Source organism: Chanodichthys erythropterus, chromosome 20, assembly GCF_024489055.1.
Source record: "Chanodichthys erythropterus isolate Z2021 chromosome 20, ASM2448905v1, whole genome shotgun sequence".
Lineage (NCBI taxonomy): Eukaryota > Metazoa > Chordata > Actinopteri > Cypriniformes > Xenocyprididae > Chanodichthys > Chanodichthys erythropterus.
This window is the reverse complement of record NC_090240.1, coordinates 1,406,882-1,433,397: the sequence shown is the minus strand read 5'-3', so window position 1 is coordinate 1,433,397 and position 26,516 is coordinate 1,406,882. Positions and strand designations below refer to the sequence as shown.

The 26,516-nt window shown below is 39.7% G+C and overlaps 1 protein-coding gene across 11 annotated transcripts in view; it reads right to left on the bottom strand.

Annotated features, from left to right (window-relative positions):
* mybl2a (v-myb avian myeloblastosis viral oncogene homolog-like 2a) overlaps positions 1-26,516 on the bottom strand; it is a 62,014-nt gene that overhangs the window by 16,376 nt on the left and 19,122 nt on the right. For 6 of the 11 annotated variants that reach the window (XM_067372396.1, XM_067372394.1, XM_067372402.1 and 3 more), the window contains 5 exons: positions 9,860-9,965; positions 1,421-1,492; positions 1,212-1,304; positions 694-914; positions 347-494 (listed from right to left, as the gene is read on the bottom strand). In XM_067372396.1, the coding sequence (XP_067228497.1) occupies positions 347-494; positions 694-914; positions 1,212-1,304; positions 1,421-1,492; positions 9,860-9,961 (636 nt within the window). In that variant the 5' untranslated portion in view covers positions 9,962-9,965. Of the gene's footprint in view, positions 1-346; positions 495-693; positions 915-1,010; positions 1,078-1,211; positions 1,305-1,420; positions 1,493-9,841; positions 9,966-13,064; positions 13,488-22,729; positions 24,214-26,516 lie in introns of those variants that run through there. The other 5 variants (XM_067372397.1, XM_067372400.1, XM_067372398.1 and 2 more) reach the window with 5 other exon arrangements.

The window sequence follows — 26,516 nt, the reverse complement described above, 5'->3', positions numbered from 1 at the left end:
TAGTGACAGCCCTAGTATGGTTATGGTAACTACAGGGCTTCGTAAAATATATTAGGCAACTTCCTAGGTTTTTCATTTTCATTCTTTTTCTGACATTGTCAATAATCTGATCGGCCACATCAACATCGGCCACTTGTGAAATATTGTTGATATACGATAATATCGTCAGATCGCCTAGCCCTACTGACCACAGTAAAAGAGCACTAGCAGACTCCATTTCATGAGCAAAACCACCAACAGTAAAGTCATAGTCAGACTAAACTAACAAAAATTAAGAATTTTGCAAGATCTAGTGCTAAACAAACTGGATATTTACACAACAGTACAAGGTAAATATATAGAATACCTTTTCGTGACTTGTGGAAGCAGATGTTTCTTTTTGTGTCAGGTAGATTCCAAGATCACTCAAATCAACATCTTCCATCTTATAGGTGCCCTTGTCCATTTTACGCTTTAGGGTTGAATACCAATGGTTCTTTATGGAATTATCAGTCCTATCAAACATTACCAAATGCTTTCTGAGTACTAAGTTCATATAACTGTATATAACAATTATAACAGTAATTACAAATAAAGATACAATAAATGACAATACTATAAGACTATTTAACACTAACCATAACAATACCGATATATTTTAACAATACAAACACGACTTTAAAAATCTAAACATTTCTTTAAGTTCTAAATTACCTTCCAGGGAGAAACTTTGCAATTTGTGCCCAACGAGATCCCAGAACACAATGGTATTTTATGATCAGAAGATCCTCCTCTTTTGTCCAGGGTGTCTTAATCACAGAAGGGTCAAGGTGATTATGCCACCGTTCTCTGCACTGTTTGCCCCTTCGACCTTTTAGGTGCTTTGCAATTGTGCTCCACTTCTTGTCACCATACAAAGACACCAGCTGAATGAGCTACAGAAAGAGAAGACAACAGTTAGACAGCTTTCCATTTTGGCACCTTCAAGATAATACTTCTTAGAAAAGAATGAGGATATCCATGAACAGCACACTTGATATGCCCACTTCGTTACAAAGCTGCATGTGCTCCATGCATTTTGTGCAATGGTGTGGTTGTCTGATAACACAGAAGCAAAATGTGGCACTCAATTAATGCCATAAAATTAAAATGGAGGGCAAGTGACACAAAACCGTGCCCTTTTGTCCAGCCCTGATACTTCAAGTCTAATAAATATACCAATTAATGCTCACCTTTTCATCTTCTTCTTTGGTCCAGGTTCCTTTAATGAGCTCTGGGTCTAAGACAACTGTGAATCTGTATTTACAGTCCTGTGCAGAGCGCCCCTGCAATAATATATAATTCCATAGTTCCCAAAATTTCTTGAATATGTACAACCACAAACATACAAATAAACACTTCAATATTTATGAATTAACACTTTAAATTAGAAATCACTCACAGGTAGGTAGCCTGCGATCAGTTCCCACTCATCTCTTCCAAACTTCCCCACGAGGGACGCAAGATTTTCATCCTAAAAGTTAGCCATAAAACAAACCACCAGAAAAAGTTTACCTTTAAAAATGTGCAGGTTACAAGGTTGAATATCAAGAAACCTATCAAGAACTTGTCATATTGTACACCAAAATTAAAAGAAGCTATTTATATGAAATTATATTTTGGTTAAAGACTATTGCGATTTTTTGCATTGTGACTTTTTTTTAACAATTAAAGATCACATTTTCATAGGGCTGGACGATTATAGCCTAAAATCAAAACCTTGATTAACTGAACATTCTACCTCGATTACGATTATTATTATTATTATTATTATTATTTATTTATTTTTTGCCCTTTAATCTTTTTTGCCATAGTTCACTGACAAGATTTGTATTGTAAATATGATTGACTATTAACGGTGGGATATATTTTCCTATTGAAAGAGTGATCTGACATAATAGCTCACTATCAGCAGTTATTTTATCTATGGTTTGTAACATTTCTTGCAGATTTCTGCTCGAGCGCGGTAGCTCAATATAATAATACACATCTCAATCGTCTAATCAATTGATTGTCTAAACTTGCGAACCGTAATACACATACAACTGACAAAGTTTAGTGAAGACCTGGTGAAGTCGCAAGGCTCACCGCTCACGCGCCATCACTATGTGTTGAACTGGCGTTCACCTCCATGTTGCTTTTAAGCCACTGACTCGACAGGTTAGCGGTTCTGAATTTCGGTTTCGATTACTTTTCGATTAATCGTCCAGCCCTACATTTTCATATAAATACTAATTAAATAGGTTTTTTTGCCATTAATCTCACCAGACACACACACACAAAAAAATCATTTTCATGGTATCCCACATGCAAATAAATAAGAAAAAATAATTATTTAAATAATTTAACAGCATGCAATAATAAGAGTTTAAATGATTTTATCATTATTAAACACGCGTTAGGTAATTTACTTGCACTTTTAGAACATTTTCTTCATTTTTATTGAAAATAAATGCCTTTCTGGTGTGATATGGAATGGGAAAAGGGAGAATAGCAAACTTAGCAGAAGGCAGATTCAAACCCAGTCAACTGCATCACAAGTTAATTCTCTGCACCCAACACACTACTGCCTACACCACTGCAGCCACAAGAACATGTGTTAATTTTAACCTAGTCTGACATTTTTGGGTGAAGCTACTGTAAATTTGCACTTAGTAATAGATACTCTGAATAATCTTGTTTTCCACTTGCATTAAGATTATTTTTATTACCACACTGGCAGATATTGATCATTTTCAAGTAAAATGCACTTAATTTAGATCCCCCAGGAAACAAGACTAACTATCTTATATAATTTCCTTATATAGAAAATCCATCTTGACTTAAAGTCCCTGTAAAGTCAATTCTGAGAATTCTTTCTAAACACTTTATAAATGTTACAAATGTATTGCTGAAACACATTACAAAGTCTGTGAATTGAGTAATTCTTAATTGTGAAGTTAGAGCGTTTTCACCAAGTCTCTGCTCAGGATTTTTTGGGCGGAGCTAAAACGGGGGTCTAATGACGCACATCGTCCCCCCAGCATAGCCCCGCCCCTAACACTATATAACTGTCGATGACACACCGAGTGTGTCTCGAGTGTCATTAGTTATATACAGCCCTTTGTACATTTAGCTAGTAATGCCTTCGTCACGCAAATGCATATTACATGGTTGTTAAAATATACAATATGCTCGGTCTCCTTAAATTTCCTAAAACGATGATATGAAGGATTCTAAAGTGATCGTTGTACTCCGGATATTTTATAAACTTTCATAAGACAGCTGGGATTCACAGATAATCCGCTGTTTTTGGTGAATGTGACTGAACAGACCTCGTCCAACCCTCCCGCCTCGGCCTTCTTACCATCCCGACGATAACCGATGATATATGTGGCCGGACAGAGTCTCTCCCGTCCCGGCCTTCATCCTCCCGTCTCGCGGCACCGTCATTTGTCGACTCGAACAACAATCTGGCAGTACGTGCCCAATGAGCGTAAGTTGTCGTGTGTGCTTATGTTATAATAAGTAGGTACTCCACAGTAACTCTACTAAAATGTGCAAGAGGGTTACGTGGTTCTTTTGTTTATGCATCAGTATGTTTGACTCATTTGACAAGTAAGTTGAGACGGCAGCTCTCGCGAGTGGGCATGGTTTCAGCGCCGACAGCAGACCTTTTACAGTCTGTGCAGCAGACACGCCCCCAGCATTTGAGAGCAGAGAGCGCTGCTTATTTTTCGAGATTTTGATAACTTCTTTCATTTATTTGCAGATTTTTTTAATCATTCAAATTTGGCTGGGTGGTTAATAACACATTTTTCTGTGGTGTGACAAAGTCCCTGTAAAGTCATTTTAAAGTATGTGTTTTGAGCTTAAGTATTTTTAGATATTTGTACTTGAAATAGGACAAAAAATACTCAGTAAGAAAAGCATTTTTGCAGTTTGAATAAATGAATGAAATATTTAAACATCACTAGCACTTTAAAAAGAGGGAGGAGACCGAAATAAACTCTGGGTTTACCGAAGAAAACCTGCTCCTGACCAGGTTAGGTTCACAGAGTAAGATACCATGGTAACTGACTCTGAGTATAAGTTACCTCTCTTTCAGAAACAGGCTTGACTTAACCTGCTTTCTTGGGTTTGACATACCTCTCATTCTGAAACAGAAAACCCAGAGTTTCCCTTATTTCAGGGTTAACATACTCAGAGTTTTCACTTAACCTCCTTTCTGAAACGGGCCCCTGGTATCAATCTCAGACAAAATAATTTGCCAGATCTATGGAAACCCTACTAAGAGGTTGTTCCACATTATTAAGCAAGTCACAGTTCTCATGCAATATGGGGAGGAAGAAAGATCTTTCTGAAGATGAAAAGCACGAAATGGCCCAATGTTGTGCAAAAGGCATGAAAACAACTAATATTGTGTGAAAACTGAATGGAGATTATCAAATTATCATAAGATTTGTGAGTAATTTAGAGCACAGCAGAACTCGGTCAGATAAAGGCTTATTAATGAAAGTTCCTGTCAAAAAAATTCACTGTATTAAAAGGGAAGCTATAAAAATGCCAGCCTGCATGGAGAGCTTCTTAATCTCCAGAGACACCAGAAGATTCAAATACCTGTTTGCTGCTCAACACTGTTTTTTTTATAGCTGCCCTTTTAATACAATACATTTTTTTATCTTCAAAAATTAATTTAATTAATAAATTTTTCCATCTTCAGAAAGATCTTTCTTCCTCCCCATATTGCATGAGAACTGTGACTTGCTTAATAATGTGGAACAACTTCTAAGTAGGGTTTCCATAGACCTGGCAAATTATTTTGTCTGAGATTTATACCAGTTATCTAGTCTGGGTAAACCCAGCCTGATCTGCCGGCGATTTGATTTCGCTCGGCAACTCAGTCTGGAAATCTGTGCATTCATTTCTGCTGCGCTGTTACACTTTTGCGGGAACCAATCACAGACTGGCTTATCCACCTTGCTCGCTATTGGCGGGTATAAGACGATGACGATAGAGAAGCGACGGCAAGCAGCTTTCAAACTCTATCTGATCTACCCGTCACTTCAATATAACAATGCACAATCAAAATCACATTTACCTTAACATTACGTTGATCCGACAGTCTCTTCATAGGAAGATTTCAAACAGCGATTAATGACACACAATGATTCTCTGCTGTTATTTTGGTGGTTTGCTTCACGATGTGAGTACAGGACTCTTTTACTTCAATGCCCCTTGATGGTAGACAATATTTTTATTATTTGCTCTATATTTCGTCTCCTGCTTCTTGAATCTCGTGCCGCCTGAGCTGACTGGTTTGGTTGTCATGACGATGACGTAGTTTAGGGCGGCTATATTCCGCGTTCATTTACACTGAACCAGAACAGTATCAGAGTCGCCTTTTAAACTCTCAACGATGCTAAATGACTTCTTTAGTTTAGCAAACAAATTGCTCGAGTGGGTGTAAATACCGATCACTTTCATGTTTTTTTTGCACAACCTGCAAAAAAAAAAATCGCTCGATGCCATTGCTGTTTCTGCAAACCGCGGATCAATGCTACAAACCAATACAAACTAAACCTGCGTCTCAATCAGCTCCCTAGTTCTCTAGGTCGTGAATCAGTATATCATGAAAGTGAATGTGGCTGATTTCCTGATCAGTGCCCTGACTACTGAACTAGGGAGCTGATTGAGACACACAGTAAACCTGTCTGGAGTTTTCTCATCTCTCTGCAAAGTACGTCACCCGGATCGTTGATCTGATTGGTTGAAGGACTATCCAATTGCGTGACTCTTGCTGCGTCCGAAATCGCATACTTCCCTACTATATAGTATGCGAAAAACAGTATGCGAGGCGAGTAGTATGTCCGAATTCATAGTATTCGAAAAACAGTAGGCGAGAAGTACCCGGATGACCTACTGCTTCCGCCCGAATTCTGTAGTAGGCATTCGATGGACGCTGCGCTATCCCGTGATGCCACAGGAGAGAGGATTCTTCATAATTCAAAAATGGCGGAAAGCGGCGATATGCAGCTCATTCAAGTCCTTCAGTACCTCAGGGAAAAACTGTTTATTGTGGTTAAATTGCACTTGTTTAACATAATGTAAGTAAACGGCTGACTTATTGAAAGTTTAAACAATGTAATGAGAAGATTAAGAGTCGGTTGTAAAAAGATGTTTAATCATTATTACTGACAGCACATCAAGCTAACCAACAGGTCGAGATAAGTTACATCCGCTTGCTAACACTGTTTTATTTAACGGAGACGTTCGTTGTTAAGCAGTTTAATGAGATTAGAAAACTTAACGGACAGCAACATTCAGGCAGCAGTAGTTTATAGGGCTCACAGTTTGTAGTTTTTTTTTTGTTTTTTTTTTAGAATATGTATATTATTATCATTGTATTTATTTGTATATATTGTATATAATATTTAGGCCATGTTGTGCATTTCTCTCGCCCTCTCTGTCTATCTACACACTATTTATATATAATGTATTCAAGTTTGTTTATTGATTCATGTCTTTTGTTTCTCATGTATTTTTATATGCATTCATTTTAACAATAAATTGCTTAATTTCGTTGCTTCAAATCAGCCTCTGTCGTGATATTCACAGATGTATTTTTATTCTGAGGTAAAATTTCCTAGCTAAATAGGTGATTATACTTTGACATATTTAAGTTTGCGCGCTGTTGTGACGACGCATGACAAGTGACAACATTAACATGGTGGATGTAGTACGTCCGAATTCCATTCATACTACCCATATTCATACTATATAGAACGTACTGTTTTAACGGTCGGGAAGTACGTTCAAATTCAAATGTAGTACCTACTCATGTAGTATGCGATTTCGGACGCAGCCTAATGCTCGTTGATCACGCCTCTTGTGCAGTAGGGAATACATAGCAAACTCCCCAGACCAATGTTCAATTTTAAATTGAGCTTGGTCTGGTGATAGCCAGACTAACCAGTTATCTAAAAAGACAAGGATAAATAAAAAAATAAACATTTTCTTAGAAAAAATTAAATCTGAATGTTTATTGTACTGAAATCTTGCTGATATGTCATAATAATTTGGAACGTGGTGTAGTAAACAATAGGATGAAAATGACAAATTATTGTCATGGTTTTTGCCACAAAAAACGTTTTATTGTGTCCTGAAAGCAAATACTCTCTCGCTCTCTCTCTTTCAAACGTACACACATACTGTATAGTATGGACACACACTCGCACAGAAATGTTTTGTCAGCGCTGCTCTGACGAATTAGTCAGTAAAATAGTTTAGCAACTTAAAAGATTCATGAATCACCAGCAAGGTAATAACTGTGTGGTTCTTGAGGTAGATAAACTGATAGTTTTGCTATTAGTAGAGACACCGGTGCCGTGAGAGACGCACAGACTCAGGTGGGCTAATTTACATATGCTTATTCTCTCTCTCTCAGCTGTGTTAAAGGGATAGTTGACCCAAAAATGAAAATTTGATGTTGAATTTGATGTTGAACACAAATGATGATTTTTAACTCCAACCGTTGCAGTCTGTAAATTGTATAATGCATGTCAACGGTAACACAATCTATAAGAGTCAAAAAAACATGCAAAGACAAATCCAAATTAAACCCTGCGGCTTGTGACGACACATTGATGTCCTAAGACATGAAACGATTGGTTTGTGCAAAAAATTGGACCGTATTTATATCTTTTTTTATCTCTAATACACCATGTCCAACTGCTTTGCCATGGCATCTGGTGCGTGAGGTGTATACGCACTCTGCCATATAGTTTAAGGAATTAGTCCACTGTCAAATAAAATTCTCCTGATAATTTACTCACCCCCATGTCATCCTAGATGTTCATGTCTTCGGTCGAAAAGAAATTAAGGTTTTTGACTAAAACATTCAAGGATTATTCTCCTTATAGTGGACTTCAATGGTCTCTCCAAACAGTTGAAGGTCAAAATTAGTTTCAGTGCAAAAATACATCTGTATATACTTTATAAACTAATGATCGCCTTGCACGTGCTTCCGATTTCCGTATTCTCTAAAAAGCTTACGCTGTATGTCCTACCCTTTCCTTTCTACTAACAGAAAAAAACGGAACTGGCGCTGCGTTCATTCCGTAAGATGAATAAATAAGGCGTAGGATATACAGCGCAAGCTTTTTGAAGAATACGGAAAGCAGAAGCACGTGCAACGCGATCATGTGTGTTTATAAAGCATATACAGTTGTATTTTTTAGAAAATTACCCATCGTTTCACTAGATAAGACTTTTATTCCTCGTCTGGTATTGTTTAAAGCCCTTTGAAGCTGCACTGAAATTTTAATTTTGACCTTCAACCGTTTGGAGAACATTGAAGTCCACTATAAGGAGAATAATCCTGGAATGTTTTCATCAAAAACCATTTTTCTTTTCGACCAAAGAAAGACATGAACATCTTGGATGACATGGGGGTGAGTAAATTATCAGGAAAATTTTATTTGAAAGTAGACTAATCCTTTAAACTATGCCAGAGCGTGTACACACCTCACGCACCTCATGGCAGTTGGACATAGTGGTGTATAGGTTGTTTGCACATGACATCACAGCAGCAGCGCGAATGAGTCTGGAGGGCAGGGAGTGATTTTTCTATATAGGAATCCTATCAAAAACTCAAAATTCGTATGTTTTGCGTCGTTTGATAAAATCGAGAACCCAGAAGGTGTTTATATCGTTTACATAACTTTTACCGTCTTTTTATAACTTATATCGCTTTTTACCTTTTAAAGTTGTCGCCTTTAATAGTGTTTTGCGTCTGCCGATACTGAAATGAATATGTATACCTGCTTACTTTATTTGTTTTTGACTTCGTTAAATATCCACATTCTTCATGCAATCGATTGCAGGGAAGAGAGGCTATTTTATCCCATTGAATGATAAGCGAAAATACCAAATTAAGTTTTGTAGTATTCCGTTCACAATGTTGATCTGGTTACCATGAGAACAGTGTCACACGCTGCTGCTTCAGCATATGGTAGAAAATGTCCAAATAATGCCCCCTTAGTGTGTTTTTACACGTAACGTTATAAAAGGAAACAATTGTATTACACTAGGGCTGGGCGATATATAGAATGCTTTTGTCATGCGCATTTCGTCAGTATAGCCGGTTCCCTGATTACCGCTAAATCGCCATCACCTGCTTTCAAATGGTGCGGCATTTAATAGACAGAGCCGTAGTTCACTGATAAGCCACGCAATATCGCGTTCAATATTGATATGAATCGCCGTCGATATTGAACGCGATAATTAAGCCGCAGGGTTTTTGACTCTTATAGATTGTGTTGCCATGCATTAATACGACTGACACACTGCAACGGTTGGAGTTAAAAATCATCATTCGTGTTCTACTGAAGAAAAAAAGTCAGCTACATCTTGGATGCCCTGGGGTTAACAGATAAACATAAAATGTTCATTTTTGGGTGAACTATCCCTTTAATAACTGTATCAACTGTATTAGTCTGCTATCAATGGTTCAGTTAGCAAGAGGCTTGGGATGAGATGCGTAAGAAATTAGTCCCACACACAAGAGTGTTTTAAGGACAATTGTCTTGAAATACAACATCGGAACAGTGTCTTGAGGTCAGGTAACCGTAGTATAAGTGGAATAATTGACTCTGGGCTGTTGAATTCTTTGGAAATAATGCACTCCGCTTTACGTCGTGGCCGCATTACCACCTCGGGTTTGCATTATTTTTTAAGAATTCAACAGCCCGTCGTCAATTATTCCTAACATATCAAATACATGAAATTCAAGAATACAATATACAATTATTGATGTATTATCTTATTAATGATTTAAATGTACCTCAGGGCTTTAGCTCACCTCTTTTGAAGTCCATCTGCTCTTCAGTCGCTCAATATCTTCATCAACATCAGACTCAAGATCAGTCACACACGTAGGGTTAAGACTTACCATAGCTTCCATTACACTACAAATACAGAGATGAGAATCAGCACACCAAATAATTGCTTCTGCTTCCAGCTGTATTTTTGTTGGAATGTTTGAATTTGTCCAGTTCAGTTGCTTAGCACTTAGCACTCCAACCCTAAACTGGAGCTGAACGCTGCTATACAATTCTATTAGGGATGTGACGGTGAGGAAATTTTCCCACTGTGTAATCGACGTGTGACAACACTGGTAATAAGGGTATTCGTGGAAAGCTGGGGTTTTTCCCTCTTTCCCTCGCTTTTAAATCATCCAGTGCGTGTCCACTGGAACAGAGCAGAGGGAGCATTTTCAATTAATTCCTATGGACTAAAAACACTCACTCCATGCCAGTGGACATGCACCATTATGAATGGCCGGTGTTGCGGCTTAACACGAATTATGAAAAATGAATTAATGGTGCTGCGAGGGTGTTTCTAATACAACAGCTGAGTGACGGCAAATTTCACATCTTTTCTCTCCTCTGACCATCGTAATCAATAGGGATGGACGATTGGGCGATATCCCCTAAATTGGCAGTTGACAATGTTTACAGTAAAACACTGCGATGGACGATGATATCATCGGGTGGGTGTGGGGAGATTACTTTAATTTTTCGTTATTATATAATTATTATGGGTGTGACGAGACAGGTATCTCACGAGACGAGACTCGAGATTGAGTTCACGAGATGAGACGAGACAATATTTTTACACACTATTTTTAAGAAATCCTCAATGGCGAAATACATGACTAGAAAAAATATTCTACTTTCCGAGTATGAATTATCATATGCAGTAAAAGACAATACTCAAGTACTGTAAAAGGTTTTGCCACAAACTCAACTGACTTCTCTTCTGTATGATTTCAGTCTCTTCAGACCTTACTGTACATGATTTATGAGCTTCAACAACTTTTGACCTCCTAACTGAACTCCTTTCCAAAAACTGATCATAGAAATAAAAATGGTAACACTTTACAATAAGGTCTCATTTATTAACAATGTATTAACCAACATCAACTAACAATGAGCAATATATTTGCTACAGTATTTATTAATCTTTGTTTATGTTAGTTAATAAAAATAGTCATTCATTGTTAGTTCATGATAGTTCACAGTGCATTAACTAATGTTAACAAATGAAACCTTGCTGTTTGTGCTTAATAAGATTAAGAAAAAAAACGTTATTCATTTTTTATAGTAACACTTTACAATAAGTGCAACCATCACACTCTCTCAATATTCAAAGTGCAAATAAGACCAAATTTTTCTTTGATACAAAGCTAAAAGATGGTTACAACTACACTGCCCAGCCTAAAATAGCAATCATATTGAGAGATATCCAGTCCCTCCAGGATTTCGCGGGACTTTTTTCTGATTTTTGCAGCCTAAAATGACTGATTTTGCAGCGGCTTTTCTCAAAATTTGTCAAAATTTTTCTCAAGAAATTGCATTTCTTGTGTAGATTTTCAGTAAAAATACACCAGAATCAATATTCCTCTAACATTTTTATTACTTTTCTGAGTTCAAGAACCACTGGGCTCTGTAATTTGTAAAAGGAGAACTCTGATAATAACTTAAAATATAATTTCAACATTTTATTTCATATGTAACACCACATAAAACATTTTTTTTACTATAAATTTTTATATTGCAGTGTTTCCCACATGATTTTGTGAAAGGGGGCATGGTTTTCAGGTACTCTACACAAATAGATTTGATGTCTGGGGGTATATGCTCCCCCTTTAGAAAGGTTTATATATTTTATCAATCAATTTTGTATATTTTATGTATCAAATATGATACAACAGGCTTTCAGGAACATTTATTTGTTTATCTCTCAATCATCATTGTATTCCTATTGCATTGCATTGTGTTTTGCCCCCCACAATAAAAATTATAGAGCTTTTATCATAAAACTAAGCATATCTTCTTACCAAGACATATTATTAGGAGATATAGAGTGACAAATTATATTTATATGCATTTTATATAAGTAGTCTGCTGTACTGTTATAAAGATCTCATTGATTTACATTTTTGGTCATATAAATAACAACTGCAGCAAAGTGCAATTTTTGCGCAGTTTTGGCCTAAAGGTAAAAACAAAATTCTTTAAAAAAATATATATTTTCTGACTATTATTTTATTATTTCAGGCAATACATACAGGCATTGCTGATAAACTGAACCGATTGATGGAAAGGATGTCACTCAGAGCGTGCACGCTTGTGTGTGTGAGAGAGAGAGAGAGAGAGAGTTGCGCGCTTACTGTTGCGATGGTTGACTGACTGACAGATGCATTGCCGAAGCAACGGCGCAAACAGTTGTTTATCAATTCAAGTTCAGCGCACATAGCCTACTTCGAAGTGGGCTTTCCTTTGGCTGAATGTACGTTGTGATGACGTCACACGACTTGTTCAGGCCCAAAATCTGCGGCAATTTAGAAAAATTGCAAGCCCCTCTGAATTTTTTGGCATTTGCTTGATTTTGCGATAAATTCTGCGATCGCAGAATCCTGGAGGGACTGGATATCTGTGTAATGTACCTTAGCCTTACGTCATTTATTAGCTCAATTTAATTGTTAAAGGGAATAAGAATTGAATCAACTGTAAATGATTCACTGTAAATGATTCAGAATTAATATTTAACACTTCATCAATTATTCGTCCAGCGAAAGTTGAGGTTAGAGTATTTTACCAATTCTGGATAAAATATTATTCTGTGGTCAACAGTAACAATATTTTATTATGATTATTGTTATTATAATTATTATATTATTATAAGCAAGAGGTAACTTGATCTTAAGTTTAAGACAGTAATTTGACACACAATACAAGAAACTCGTATATGTGAAAATCAAAACAAGATTTTTTGACTACTTCTAATGATTACAGGAAACTAAGGCTAAACACACACACACATACACACATACATACATGCACACACATTCGCGGAGTTCATGAGTTATGAAAAGTCCCAAGTTCAGTGCTAACTTAACTTATAACCGCAATAAAATCACAAAAGCAGAGCTTTGGCTTGATTCTTTAGGTTTAAAGGAGTTTCACCAGTTTCCAGCAAGAGAGAGAGAAGTTTGCTTGTACCTGCGTTTGCTCTGACAGCTGAGGTAATCGGGTTGTTCCGTGACTCGTGTACAGCGGAGTCCCGTGTTCTGGATTGGCTGTCTTTCAGGTGACGTCTTCTCGGGAAAGCCCTGTGGGTTGCGCGGAAGCTTTAAAGGATGTTGCTGTTCTGATCTGAGCGTCTGGCTTGAGCGGCTCTCTTCTTGGGAGACTTTGGTCAGATATTTCGCAGAGGGTTTTGGAATCTGGATGTGACGGCTGTTGATCAGCGGCGTGGCTCGTAGTTCAAGTCGACGACTGTTAGATGGAAAATCAGCCCCGGTCAATCAGTTCTCAATGACCCATGCGACTTTTCCGCCGTGGTCAAAGTAGCGGTGCTTCGGCTACTTCTGACCGATTTCTGACTTCCAACTTCTGACTCTGACCTTATTTCATATTTCTCAACTGACCGACTTGTTCGGACAACATAGTTTTAAAGGAGCAGTTCTGGCTCCCTCCTTCAGATGCGATCCTCCAATGAGACGTTGCTACGGAGATTAGACACGCCTCGTCTATTGTCTATTGATCACATCGCGTGATATCTGCAGAACATTTTCCTGTTTTATTAACAACTTTATAAAGTTTCTTAATATTTTCCTGATACTGAATTTCAATGTTTCATTCACACAGAATTACAGAGAATTATAAATTCTGCATTTAGAGCTCAAACACGACACACTTCTTACACACATATTACTAGACTGACCTAATTAAAACAATGATTATAAGAGAAAGAAGATGCATACAGGACTACAAACATATAAAGCATTGACTCCAACATATTAGTAATCACATCATAGCAAATGTTATTCTGGATATAGTTAATACTTTAAGTAATCGACAACTGTCCCTTTTGAGATTCAAGATTGAGTCCTTAAGCATAGTTTAAACTTCGACCGGAGTCACGAGTGACCGGGTCAGGATGGATTGCTCAAACAAGGGAGGTATAGATAGGACAGATTCGTCTTTAAATCCATTGATGGGTGTTTTCCTGTTCTGTCCGATAATACAAGAGGGTTTTGTGAGAGAATCAATAGATTTAATGTGATCAGACCCACGTGATGGGTCCTGATTAGTTTATTGCTGATGAGCAAAGAAGTCCTTTAGACAGAGTCCTTTGTTAAAAGAAGTCACGTCATCACTTCTGTAAAAGCTAGTTTTTTCCTGTCAGGAAATGGATCTTTTGGACCAAATGAAGCTTTGTTCAATCATGCCTCTGGCTGATAAAGCCATTTGGTAACGTCTGTCGAACGGGTCCCTACAGAGTCCCCCTTTTGCTTGGCGAGGTTCCTGGTGCGAACGTCGGCAGGCACTGGAACAAGAGGCAGAGAGAGAACAGACAAACACAAAACACAAACAACGCTTCCCTCACTTGCCTGAGGCCTGGTGAAGGACTTGGGTATCTTGGACTAAACGGGTTAGGAACACTCCAACTAACATAGGGGCGTACTGTTTAAGATCAGTTGTAATTGGGTGGTTTCGACTAATCTAATTGTCAGTGGTTCGACGAGGAGGTAGAGGCGTGATTTCAATCAGGTTGGTTGAGTTCTCGAGTTCGGGTTCAGGTTCTTGGTCGATCTTATCACGTCGGAAGATGCGCGGGACGCCTGACGTGCATCTATCGAAAGATTCTTGCACGGCGTTCACTCGCTTGTGCAGGATGAAGGCCAGTGTCAAGGTCACAATATATCCTACAATAGTAGAGATGCAAAGTGCTGTGTCAGCAGCAGACCAAGACCGAATGAACGACACGCCAGCGGGCGGAAGGCGAGCTATAGCTTCTAAGGCTGTATCAACAGGAGTCAGATCAATAAGTTGCGTTCCTTCCTCCCTGATCCTCTCTTCCGATTCTGGATCGAGGACGAAGGAATGCTGTTTGAAGTACGGTGAGATTTCGAGTTCAGCCTAGTGCTCATCGTCGTGATACACTGCAAGATCGTCGATGTGGAGGATCGAGCCCTTAGGGACATTGATCCAGAGAGTTTGGTTAGGCAGGATAATACGTGTGGCAGCTAGTGTTGGGTCTAATTGATTCTAGGCCGCAGGAGCCCTCGGTATTATCAAATACGAATGGTTTACTCGGGCAAAGGTAATGAATGTCTTTAATGAGTGTACACATTTTTAGGTTTGGGGCCAGGTACAACTGTTTGTTGTACACTCAGGAGTGTGTACTTTGACATAGGTGTTCCCTTGCCAAAATCAAAAATTCACAACGTCTTTGAGCCGGTACATATTATTCGAATCGATAATGGGCAAGCTGAGGAGGAAGACTGATGATAGCAAAAGAGGAGAAGGGAAAGCATAAGGAGAGAGGGAAAAGAAAACAAAGAGGCACAAGGACACTGAGTTTACTAGAGCAAAGCGAGTGTCACATGTGTGAAGCAACTCCTTTCTACTAGAGGTTGTTCCTAGCAGTGCTGTGGAGGAGCATGTGTAAGTGTTGTGTAAAACAAAACCAGAAAAATAAAAGAAAAACTTTCCCTAAAATGACAAAGTCATTAGTGTGGTGTAGAGTAGGGATTGTCGGTCTGTGTCAGTGGGTTTGAACCTCCCCCTTTTCCTGTCGGTTGGACCCTTGGTGCCTCTTTATCTGGTTTCGATGGACCCATCGAAGGACAGGCTCGTTGCGGCCTTGTCTGATTTTGATTCGGTAGGCGACAGGTGAGAGCTTGTCCACAATCTCATGTGGTCCTGTCCAGTGAGGTAGGAACTTCTTTGACAGGTGATGGGGAACTTTCTGCCTTGGCTGGGCAAAGCTGTAGTACCACATTTTGTCTCCGACATTGAGTTCTTGGTAAGAAGCCTTTTTGTCGTAGTAGGCTTTACGACCTTCCACGCTTCTTTGGAGGTTTTGTTGTGCGAAGGCGAAATTCGCTCTCAGGTGCTGATGCAACTCTTCCAGATACTGATGAGTGGTGTAGGCGGTGACGAGGTTCATGTCACCAGGTTGGTACAGCAGGTGTAGTGGTGCTCTGTGGTTTGGGTTTGCCGGTTGGAACTGGCAACACACCAGGCATCCTTTTACGTATTCCGTCACATCTTGCTTCATGCCAGGCCAATATGCTACTTGTTTGAGCGTTTCATAGGTGGCCTTGGCACCATGGTGTCCAGCGCATGGTGCATCGTGGGCGTGTGTCAGCATCATCCCCCTTTGGCTCTGAGGAACTACAAGCTTTGGCGCAGTTAGGGGCTCAGGGACATATGTGAGAACGCCGTCCTTGAGATGCAGCATGTGCTTGATTGAGTGAAGGTGGCGGAGATCAGAGGACTTGGATAGGTCGGAGGTGGAAATGGGATGAGTTATCGGGTCGGAAATGTGAGCGACAATGGTTTGCAGCATTGGATCCAACGCTTGGAGGGTGAGGAGATCGTCAGCAGTGAACTGAAGTGAGAGGTCAACATGGGAGGAGGCGGGGGTTTGCGCGCCAATGGCGTGCTGGCGGCGGGTTATGGCTGCAACTGAAGGGTTGGGTGGGAGGGATGGGAATTTCCAAGGCTCTCCATGTAATGCACCTGCTTTGGCAAGGGCATCGGTTTGGTCATTGAGATCTTTGTCTTGGACATTTATGGCAGTCATGATTCGGAGGGAACCTGAGTCTGAGTCAGACGCTTGCAATGAGCAGAGGAATGGGTCTTGGTTCCTGTTGCTTGGAGTGGAACTTGCTCTTGGTTTTAAACTTGCATCGTCAGTCAGTAGATGGGGGGCGGTGTCTGTGACTTGACACTGCGATTCGTTGGAGTTTACTGACTGGAGAGGCAGAGGCTCACGGACTTGCGTCCATATCTTCAGGTGCTTGAAGTCTATTAAGGGTTCAAAGCGGTTAAGTAGGTCTTTCCCAATGAGGAGAGGGTATGTGTTGAGTGGTGAGACGTATACTGGGTGAACAAGGTTCATTGGTCCCACTGTTAGGTGAATTGGGGCCACATGTTTTAGTTGTAGGCCTGTGTGGGAATATGATTGGAGGTTCAGCTCACACCTTTGAAGTTTAAAGGTTCCATTAGACCTCTTTGTTCTGCTTTGGACTTCTTCAAGGAGTTCTGTTGACATTAGGGTGATGTCAGCTCCAGTGTCGAGGAGGGCTTCGACCTTGATGTGTTGTTCGATGATGACGGAGAGGTAAAACTTTCTTGCTATACCTTTCACAATGAGATCACCCAGGAGTTGTGGGACTGGAGTTTGGGATGAGAGAGGTAGGATGTCAGCGTTTATTTCGTTTTCTTCAGAGGAGTGGCAGATGACCAAGACAGCACTTTCAGGAACTGGAGTGGTTTCCACAGCAGGTGTTTGTTGGATGCTGCTGTGATCTGACCCATCAGGTGTTGGATCAGTTCCTGACTGTTTTGTGGGATGTTCAGGTGGGACTTCTTGTCCATTTGGAGTTATGGTGCTTATGGTTCTCTGGGAGAGAGGTGAGGTGCTATTCTCTGGGGTCTGTTGAGTCAGGTGGTCGCTGCCATCTCGTCCGGCCGCTAGTCAGGATGAATCTGGTTTCTTTTTCTCTTCCCACTTCCGGTCTTCCTTTCGTTGGAAGAACTCTTTCATCATCATTTTCATCAGCTCTTGAGAGTCGAAACAAGGTGAAGTCTTTTGTTCTGGTATGGATTCATTTTGAGCTCGGTCAGCTTGGAATCTTTGTGAGTTTTTTCGTCGATTCCTTGGGCTGGTTGCTCCAGGGTGTGTTTGTCGTTTTCCCTTGGATTCCCATGAGCTTTTTCCTCTGGGGTTTCCAAATGAGCTTGGCTGATTCCAGGTTTTCTCCCAATGACTCTCATGAGGTCTTGATTGGTTCCATGAATTTTCCCAGTGACGTCCAGGTGAGCGTTGTCGTCCACGTGGTCCATCCCAGTGGTTGTCTCTCTGTTTAGGTCGAGTACCAGTGTGGGAGTCCCACTCTCTGTTGGACGAGGATGCATTCCACTCTTTGGGTGTCGGCTTGGCAAGGTCTTGACGCTGGGTGCCCTCTAGGGCCAGCCCTTGACTCTGTGTGTTGAAATCAAGAACTGTGGTGGTTTTGGTGCCCTTTTCTAAGGCCATCTTCTGTTTGCAGTAAGCTTTGTGCGCCAAGTCTCTTAACTGTTGAGCGGACAGGCAAGGACGCCAAGATGGTGGCTCACCCCAGGATGGAGGTTTCTCAGGAAGAGAGTTTTGAAGTTCAATTCCTCCTCCATATTCTGTTCGTTGCGAGACCCGAAGTACGCTAGCCTGAGTCGGCTATAGAAGACTTGAGGAGATTCATGGCGACCTTGTTTTGTTTCCAGGGCAGCCACTAGTCCTTGTTCTGACTCAGGGTCAGCGAACTCTTTAATGAGAGCTTCTCAGAGCAGGTGGTAATCAGTCTTTGTGTGGGCAGGCTGCCAGTCCAGGAAGCTGCACACTTCAGAGCTGGATGTGGCTCTGAGCAAATAAAGTCTATCTTTGTCAGTGACATTGGGTCTCATCTCCAGATGGAAGTCAATATCTTGCAGATAACTCTGAACATTTGGACTACCTGGCACATTTGGAGTGAATTTGCCAATGTTTCTAGCAAGCTTGTCAAGGTCTCTGAGGTCCAAGCCATGAGATGATCTGTGGCTGGCTGGAGCAAATTCTTTTAGTTTAGCGGGGAGATAGGATTCTCCAGAGGGAGCTGGTGACTGTTTTGGCACTGCCCCCTTCTGATCATGTGCCAGTCCAGGAACAGGGGAGCCGGTCCTGCTCGGCAAAGGTGAAGTTGGTGTCCGACGTGTTCTTGACGGCTCACAGCGCAATTCATATGCATGCTTGAGTTCCTCTTTAATACTGTCGGACTCTTCTTTGATGTAGTCAAGCTGACGTGTTAGGCGGCTGACCTCATTTCTTGACTCATTCAGGTGAGTTTCGAGAGCTTTAATTCGGCTGTTCTTGTCTCTGAAGTCAGCCTTTGCTTTTTCCAGTAGCTGTCCTGCGTACTGTAGCTTGTCGGAGAGATCAGCGTAGTCTGTTCTTCCTCGTTCCATTTCTTGCGTAGTAGCTGCTAGGGTCTCTTTTAGCCTGTTGATCTCCTCTTTTGCGCCTTGTTCCACTTCATCAGGCCCTTCTTGTCATTCCTGAGCCTCCAGCTCCAGCTGTTCGATGCGTCGTTGTGCACGTGTCAGCTCCTGCTGGCGATGGGCGGCTTGCCTGTCGCTCAGTTTGAGGGTGGCGATGAGTGTGTGGCTTAAGGAGCCGGTGATCTTGGCTAGTTCTTTGTGACTGTAGCTCTGGCTTGGGTCGTTTCATGAGGCTTGTTATGTTGTCATCCAGCTGGTCCTGTGTCTGATGCTTTAGTGTTTCAGCGGCTTTAGGTAGGATGCTGTCTGTTACAACACTTAGCCGGGTCTCCAGGTCCTCCCAGTGTCCAGCAGGGTCTGTTCTGCGAGACATGTTTTGGCACTGCGAGGGAGATCTAAACTGACACAGACCTTGAAGAAAAGAACAAAACAAAACACAACGAAACAAAACAAACAAGCAGGGCGAATCAAAGGTGTAAGGGTGCAATGTCAAGTGTGAGCTAATGGGAATGAGTAATGAGTGTGTAAATGTGCAGGTAAGACTGGTTCGAGACTGTGGTCCTCTCGTGGATGTGCTTCTAACTCAGAGTCTCTGCGAAAAGAATCAGTAAGCACACACAGGTAGCACAGCTAGAGAAGAGCAGAAGAAAAGAACAGCACGAAACAACAGAATAGCATTTAGCAAAGAGCAGAGTAATAATGGGGTGCTTCCAGTTTCCCTATAAAATGAAGTTTTTGTCTTTAACACTGTTTGCAGAATGAGTTTTGTAAAATTTAATTTAGAAGGATGGTTCTAGACAGGGGTTTTGAAAAGGATTTCAAAGTACCAGGACTGTGATTGTTATTAAAATTCCCTTCGGGGTGAAAGAAAAACAATAACAATGACAGTATTGGTTTCTCAGCTAATAGGATTGACAACCATGCACCACAAAGTGTTTCTAGATGCGCGATCGGGGTTTATGGACGCCTACCAGTCTCCTTGTCAACCTGCTTGAGCCTAGGCTGAGTAGGATAACAGGATGTGGAGGGAAGGTAAAGTGAGTGTCATACAATTTTGAAAGAAGTGTTCCGTTTCCCAAATATTTGTCAAATATTTGTCAAACACTCTGCTTTTATGACTTTCACAGGTACAAATCCAAAAACCAGCAGCAGTAGTCAAACCAGAAGAGGACAGCTGAGAGAGAGAGAGAGAGAGAGAAGAAGAAGAGAGTGAAGTTTTGCTCCCAAAATTTGGAAAAATTACAGGGTTGACAGAGTGGTGGCGCTAGGAAGTCGCTACACCTAGGGGATTGGCTTACTGCGCTAGCAGAAGTCAACTGACCCAAGTATTGAGGGAGACCCCAAAATGTTCCTTTAAATAAATGAATTAAATCAAAGACTAAGGGAGTGAAAGTCTGAGACTAACTCTATTTTCTTATGAAATTTGAATTTAAATTTGGAAATTATAGTTGTGAATTAAAATTGTAATGGGTTCAGCATTAAACATTGAGAGCAATTATAATCAAATTAATTAATCAAGTATCATCTGAATTAGGGAAGCCCAAATCCTAATTAATGACTAATGAAATTAAAATTTCAAAGAAATAATGATTAGTTAATGATTAAAATTGCCAGATGTTTGTAAGCAACTACAATTAAATTAATCCACAAATATCCATACCATATGAAAGCTAAACTGAAATTATGAACTTGATTTTCAATTAAAATTGAAAATCGAATTAAAGTTCCCAATCAAAAATTCATATTCCCAGATGTCATTAAAATCAGTAAGAGCAGTTACAAATAACAGGAAATGTCCTCAAATGTAATCAGGATGATTGCTAAATATAAAACAAAACCGTGTTTAACTGACAAGAGTAAATTTAGGAGAGAGACAACTCTTCAACAAATGAGATCAACAAACAGGTTTATTAATTTAACATTTGTCACGTTCTCTCAAATCGGAGGAGATGAGAAAAAAAAAAAATAATAAGATGTGCAAGTTAGAGAGAGAGAGAGGTGAAAGCACAAGAGTGAATTAAAGTTCAGTAAGAAAGAAGTCATTCCAACATTGCAACATTGCATTCAGACCACAAAATGCTATGCTAGCCACTAGCTCTTTAGCAATGCTACTAGCTTTACATAGACTGTAATGCAACCGCGCTAGTTTTAGCTAGCTCAGCTTATGCTAGGCTTTGTTTACACACAGTTGAATATGGCGCTGGCAGTCTGCGCATGCGCACTTAAAGGTTGTCCCGGAAAAGGTTTCTTAGGGCTTCCGGGTTACAGCTGTCACTGTCGTGGTGACTAACGCACAACAAAGAATACACTTGTTCTATACTCTTTGCACACAGATAACAAACAACAAAAGCACAATAATTATTGAACTGACAGCGCAGTTCATTCACAATGAACCATTCAGCTTCTCGCGTTTCAGAGCTGAACAACCCCCTCAAGTTAGAGTGAGGCACATTAATCCACAGATTTTTCTGCAATTAATAATTAACGTTACTGAGATCTCGGCGATCTGAATTCGTGTCAGTTTCTGGACACGCAACAACATGCAAGATTTACTGCAACAATACTAGATCAAGAATTTTAAAAATAATCCCATTCAAATCAAACTCAGACATGTGGTGTTTAGAGTATTAATATCTCATCTCACGAATGAGCGGATATAGGCGGCACATTAGGTAGCTACTCTCTAATGTAACCATGCAGGGATTTTAGCTTAGTTGAAATAACATTGGAACACGCAATATTATCCACTAGCTACAAGGCCTAAAGAACAAAAGCAAGGAACACGCTTACTCTGTCCTGGTGCGCTCTAAGGCGACTTTCCTTTTGTCTTGGCAGACAATCTTAGATTCATTTACTGCAGCTTTAACAACAACAACAAAACGTACAGACAAACAACTCGAGTTCAGATTTCATTCATCCACCGCGCCTTATGTGCAATCATTGTAATGACAATCAAAAAGCCTCGTTTCTGTTTCTAATCTATTTTCCGGATTAATAGAAAGATACAATCACACAAGTTACTTGTTTTGTGTACAAATTAGATTAAACTGCCCGAATTTTTCTCCACCATTATGTAATGTACCTTAGCCTTACGTCATTTATTAGCTCAATTTAATTGTTAAAGGGAATAAGAATTGAATCAACTGTAAATGATTCACTGTAAATGATTCAGAATTAATATTTAACACTTCATCAATTATTCATCCAGCGAAAGTTGAGGTTAGAGTATTTTACCAATTCTGGATAAAATATTATTCTGTGGTCAACAGTAACAATATTTTATTATGATTATTGTTATTATAATTATTATATTATTATAAGCAAGAGGTAACTTGATCTTAAGTTTAAGGCAGTAATTTGACACACAATACAAGAAACTCGTATATGTGAAAATCAAAACAAGATTTATTGACTACTTCTAATGATTACAGGAAACTAAGGCTAAACACACACACACATACACACATACATACATGCACACACATTCGCGGAGTTCATGAGTTATGAAAAGTCCCAAGTTCAGTGCTAACTTAACTTATAACCGGAATAAAATCACAAAAGCAGAGCTTTGGCTTGATTCTTTAGGTTTAAAGGAGTTTCAGCAGTTTCCAGCAAGAGAGAGAGAAGTTTGCTTGTACCTGCGTTTGCTCTGACAGCTGAGATAATCGGGTTGTTCCGTGACTCGTGTACAGCGGAGTCCCGTGTTCTGGATTGGCTGTCTTTCAGGTGACGTCTTCTCGGGAAAGCCCTGTGGGTTGCGCGGAAGCTTTAAAGGATGTTGCTGTTCTGATCTGAGCGTCTGGCTTGAGCGGCTCTCTTCTTGGGAGACTTTGGTCAGATATTTCGCAGAGGGTTTTGGAATCTGGATGTGACGGCTGTTGATCAGCGGCGTGGCTCGTAGTTCAAATCGACGACTGTTAGATGGAAAATCAGCCCCGGTCAATCAGTTCTCAATGACCCATGCGACTTTTCCGCCGTGGTCAAAGTAGCGGTGCTTCGGCTACTTCTGACCGATTTCTGACTTCCAGCTTCTGACTCTGACCTTATTTCATATTTCTCAACTGACCGACTTGTTCGGACAGCATAGTTTTAAAGGAGCAGTTCTGGCTCCCTCCTTCAGATGCGATCCTCCAATGAGACGTTGCTACGGAGATTAGACACGCCTCGTCTATTGTCTATTGATCACATCGCGTGATATCTGCAGAACATTTTCCTGTTTTATTAACAACTTTATAAAGTTTCTTAATATTTTCCTGATACTGAATTTCAATGTTTCATTCACACAGAATTACAGAGAATTATAAATTCTGCATTTAGAGCTCAAACACGACACACTTCTTACACACATATTACTAGACTGACCTAATTAAAACAATGATTATAAGAGAAAGAAGATGCATACAGGACTACAAACATATAAAGCATTGACTCCAACATATTAGTAATCACATCATAGCAAATGTTATTCTGGATATAGTTAATACTTTAAGTAATCGACAACTGTCCCTTTTGAGATTCAAGATTGAGTCCTTAAGCATAGTTTAAACTTCGACCGGAGTCACGAGTGACCGGGTCAGGAAGGATTGCTCAAACAAAGGAGGTATAGATAGGACAGATTCGTCTTTAAATCCATTGATGGGTGTTTTCCTGTTCTGTCCGATAATACAAGAGGGTTTTGTGAGAGAATCAATAGATTTAATGTGATCAGACCCACGTGATTAGTTTATTGCTGATGAGCAAAGAAGTCCTTTAGACAGAGTCCTTTGTTAAAAGAAGTCACGTCATCACTTCTGTAAAAGCTAGGTTTTTCCTGTCAGGAAATGGATCTTTTGGACCAAATGAAGCTTTGTTCAATCATGCCTCTGGCTGATAAAGCCATTTGGTAACGTCTGTCGAACGGGTCCCTACATCTGTATTCATCAGGGAGCCGCTTTCAAAATATTGAGGGGTATTGAAATCATGTTTGAATGCCAGTACCACAGTTCCTCAACAGACCGTCCATACCGGCGTGATGAATACGATCCTCAACTGGATGGAACTGAAATAAATACTTTGATTGTTGCGATCCTATCAGACTTATGATAGCAACCTGATTATAACAAAGCACTGTTCGCCAGAGGAGAACTGGCCCCCCGACTAAGCCTGGTTTCTCCCAAGGTTTTTTTTCTCTCTCCATTTTAACACCTATTTGCCACTTGTTTGCCACCTGATGTCACCTGATGGAGTTTGGGTTCCTTGCCACTGTCGCCTTTGGCTTGCTTAGTTGGGGACACTTGACATTTGATATTCAACAGTATTCTTAACATTTATTCAACAGTGCTTCTGATCTGCCTGCATTGACACTATTATTTAAGAGCTGCTGTGAAGCCAAATAATGTACCAGTTATCAATGTAAAGCTGCTTTGACAATCTGCATTGTAAAAAGCGCTATATAAATAAAAGGTGAAATGCGCGCTCGCGTTTACTTTAACTGCGCGTAACTCTGTAAATATGGAGTGGCGGCGACCGTTATCCAACTGAATTAAATGTTTTTTATTTAAATACAAAGCAAAACGACAGGAGGGGCGTAATGTAAACGAAGCGGTGGCATATTATTTCCTAATCATCCTAACACTCTGTCATGGCAACATCACGAGACTACTTTTCGCCTCGACAAGAAATCTTGTCACATATTAGTCTGGTGAGATCTCATGCCACGAGATCTCGTCACACCCCTAATAATTATTATTCGTTATTTTACTTTATTACTATTTACTTTATATTACTATTTTACTTTATTTATTTTATTTCCCAACTTATGAGTCATCCGGGCTTTCCAATTGGTTGCACGTGAGGGGGGAAAAAAGTAGCTTCCTTCCACTTAAGAAGAGTTGTGCACAATTTTTAATATAATATAACATACGTCGGCTATGGAATGTGCTTCCTCTGCCCGTCAGGAATGCACCAACGTTGGGTCATTTTAAAAAGTTGATTAAGACACATTTATTTAACCCTCTGGAGTCTGAGGCTGATTTGGGGCCTGGAGAAGTTTTGACATGCCCTGACATGTGTGCTTTTTTGAGTTGTTCATAAACATATTAATGGAAAAAGTGTCATTACACTGTATTCAGCACAAACTAGGCTACAATAATATGTGAGGAACATGTATGTACATGTTTGTGTTTTTGAAGGAATAACGTTTATGCGTGGTTATTGAAAAAACAAAAAACTTAAGTCACTGAAATAAGGCCAAACAAAGTATTGTAAATCTGTCTTTACAATACTTTTGGGTATTGGAGGTTGTAGACTAGAGTTTTTGCTTCAGAATTATGTAAACATTATGCTGCCTACTCCTTCATATAAAACAATATATTGATTTAGTTTTTGTAAGACACTTTTTGCCAAGAAACACAGTATGCGTGGAGGCGTGAATCACCACTGAATAATGGGCCATTTACACCTGAGAAGACAAAAGAATTGCATAGTAATGAGCTGAAATTACTTGCATATTAATGAGGCATTTCAGTCATGTAGGCTGTGAAAAAAACCTTCTGTGATGTCTCAAGCTCATCATGATATTGATATCATGATATTACAATATAAAGTAATGGTTTTATATTATACTTTAAAATATAATGTATTTCTGTGATGCAAAGAGTCTGAATATAGGCTTTTAGTTTAAAAGCATGCACATTTGGAGAAATATTGGATTCTCATATGCTTATGTCAATTTTCTATACAGAGGAGTTATATTTATTTAATATTCATTGTCATTACTATGAGCGCTGAAGTTTTCAATTCATACTTGAAGTCGGAGGGCTCTCTCTGTGCATTTTTAGTCCACAAATTCATCTAAAAGAAGAAGAGGCTATTCCATGAATGGAGTTTCCAATTCATACTGCAGCCGGAGGGTGCTAAAGAAACAAAAACTCATCTAAAATTCATCTATAGAAGAAAAGAAAACAGGAACTAACTGCATGTCTTCTAGAGCTCCCTAACCATGACTTTTACATCCACATAAACACTTTTCAAGACAATAAATACAGATTGAGATGATGAATGCATGTATTGCCTCTGAACTTGCGTCTGAATAGCGCTCCCTCCGTGGGCGTGGCCGCATTAGCGGATAATGAGCTGAATCACGGACTTCTGACATGGCTCTCTTTTCATACAGATTACATAAACACAGAAGGTTTGTTTTCGATTTGACTTACACGATTTAAAACCTGACATCTTAACGTTTTTTTAGACATAAGTGTAATTTTTCTGTGATTAGTATTCACTAAGTTACAGTTCATTTTCTGAGAACTATCAGATGGGACTTCGTTCAGAGGGAGAAGAGAAATCCCGCATCATGTTAGTTTTCTTTATTTTACAAAAACCACAACATTTAGTTTTTACTCTGAGTGTATACAAATAAAAGAAGATATTCTATAGTTTCAATTG